Below are 1,452 nucleotides of genomic sequence, written 5' to 3' on the forward strand. Positions count from 1 at the left end.
TCGTAAATCGCAGTAACACGAATCTCTACGACTCCTCCCATTGGTCAACCAAAATATCCTAGTCAGCAATAATCACCAATCACGAAGATGAACTCTGGTCCAAGCATTGAACGGTCAGGATGAAAGTAGTAAGATAAATAAAATATCTGGTGCACTTTCCTACACATCTCCCAATAAACGCCAACTTGGTGATACAATAATATTTGTTTTTCTACTCAGAATTTTTCAGAGTTTTGTTTTTTTGGGGGTTTTTATTAGGGTTTTTACTTTTCAGAGAAGACCAAAAACAAGAAGAAGAAGAACCATGGTTGTTGAATTTCTTGATAAATAGAAGAAGAAAAACAAAATTCAGGGTTCAATCAATGGGTGGGTTTGTTCTGATCTCTTTACTTCATTCAGTAATAGCAATAACAACAGGGGTTCTGATGATGTTTTACTCAAGAGAAATCTATGAATTTGGTCATGGAATTGAAACAGCTAATAAGTTACTAGGATCAAATCCACATGATCAGTTGCTTATACAGACATCAGATTCGTTTTCTGGGTTGTTATTATGTGTGATTGGGATTTTCTTGTTCATGGTTGCTTTTGTCAAGGATGTCAAGTTTCAGAGCTTCTTTGCTAAAGGTTGTGTGTTGATTCATGTGGTTACTGCTGTTTGGAGGGTTTATTTTGAGAGGAGGCTTGAAGATCTTGCTTGGGATTGGCCTAGACAGGTTGTTGGTGATATTGTTTTAGCTGCTTCTTGGGGCATTTTTCTTCTCTACTCTTGGAGAGAAAAATATGATTAGGGATTCAAGAATCGGTTGGTTTGAGCTTCAAATTGATGAATTAGACCAGCCATGGATGAAGATATCAGTGATTGAAGGTGAAGATTGGGGAATTTTGGTGACAGAATGCAGTTTGGGGGTTTGTGGGTAGTAAAATTTGGGGGTTTGGTTTCTTTTAATGGTTTTCTGTAAATTTGCTCTTCCAATTTCATATAGTGAAAGTGAAAATATATGATATTTTTCTTTTCTGTGAATTGATTGATCATCTTGTGTGTATGTTTTTGATTTTTGGCCAATTTTTTGTGCATATGTTGTTAAATTGTTGAATGGTTAAGCTTGGTATTGTAATCTGAGTGACATTCTTATGTGAATGAGGCTATCTAAAGCTGTACCTATTCTGCTGGTGCTGTGGCCTTACTGTAGAGCTGTTTGGTTTGGAACTTTGGAGTAAACTGCAGCATAGCATAGGGGGATTGACTGATGGCATAGCTAAAAATTGGATAGAAAGGAGAAAAGCCCCATAGGATCCTAGAATGGAATCTGTTATGTGCAATGAAAGCACTCCAAGTAGGAGTCCCAAACCAACATCAACTCTAGGATATGCAAGTTAAGAGTCTTAAGCAACCATAGGCTCTAGCTATACTCTATTGCACTTAATGGAGTGATTCGCCAACTCTTGCAG

General features: G+C 37.2%; 1 protein-coding gene across 1 annotated transcript; it reads left to right on the plus strand.

Moving 5' to 3' along the window:
• Positions 1 to 232: 232 nt before the first annotated feature.
• On the plus strand, positions 233 to 1,118 carry LOC113302710. The gene has a single exon (XM_026551657.1). It carries the CDS (start codon positions 363 to 365, stop codon positions 789 to 791), a length of 429 nt encoding a protein of 142 aa, XP_026407442.1. The 5' UTR covers positions 233 to 362; the 3' UTR covers positions 792 to 1,118.
• Positions 1,119 to 1,452: the final 334 nt, after the last annotated feature.

The sequence above is a fragment of the Papaver somniferum genome, chromosome 8, assembly GCF_003573695.1.
Source record: "Papaver somniferum cultivar HN1 chromosome 8, ASM357369v1, whole genome shotgun sequence".
NCBI classification, from domain to species: domain Eukaryota; kingdom Viridiplantae; phylum Streptophyta; class Magnoliopsida; order Ranunculales; family Papaveraceae; genus Papaver; species Papaver somniferum.

What these genes read in the sequence shown, in the direction of transcription:
- LOC113302710 (XM_026551657.1), top strand. Translation starts at nt 363, where the DNA reads ATGGGTGGGTTTGTTCTGATCTCTTTACTTCATTCAGTAATAGCAATA.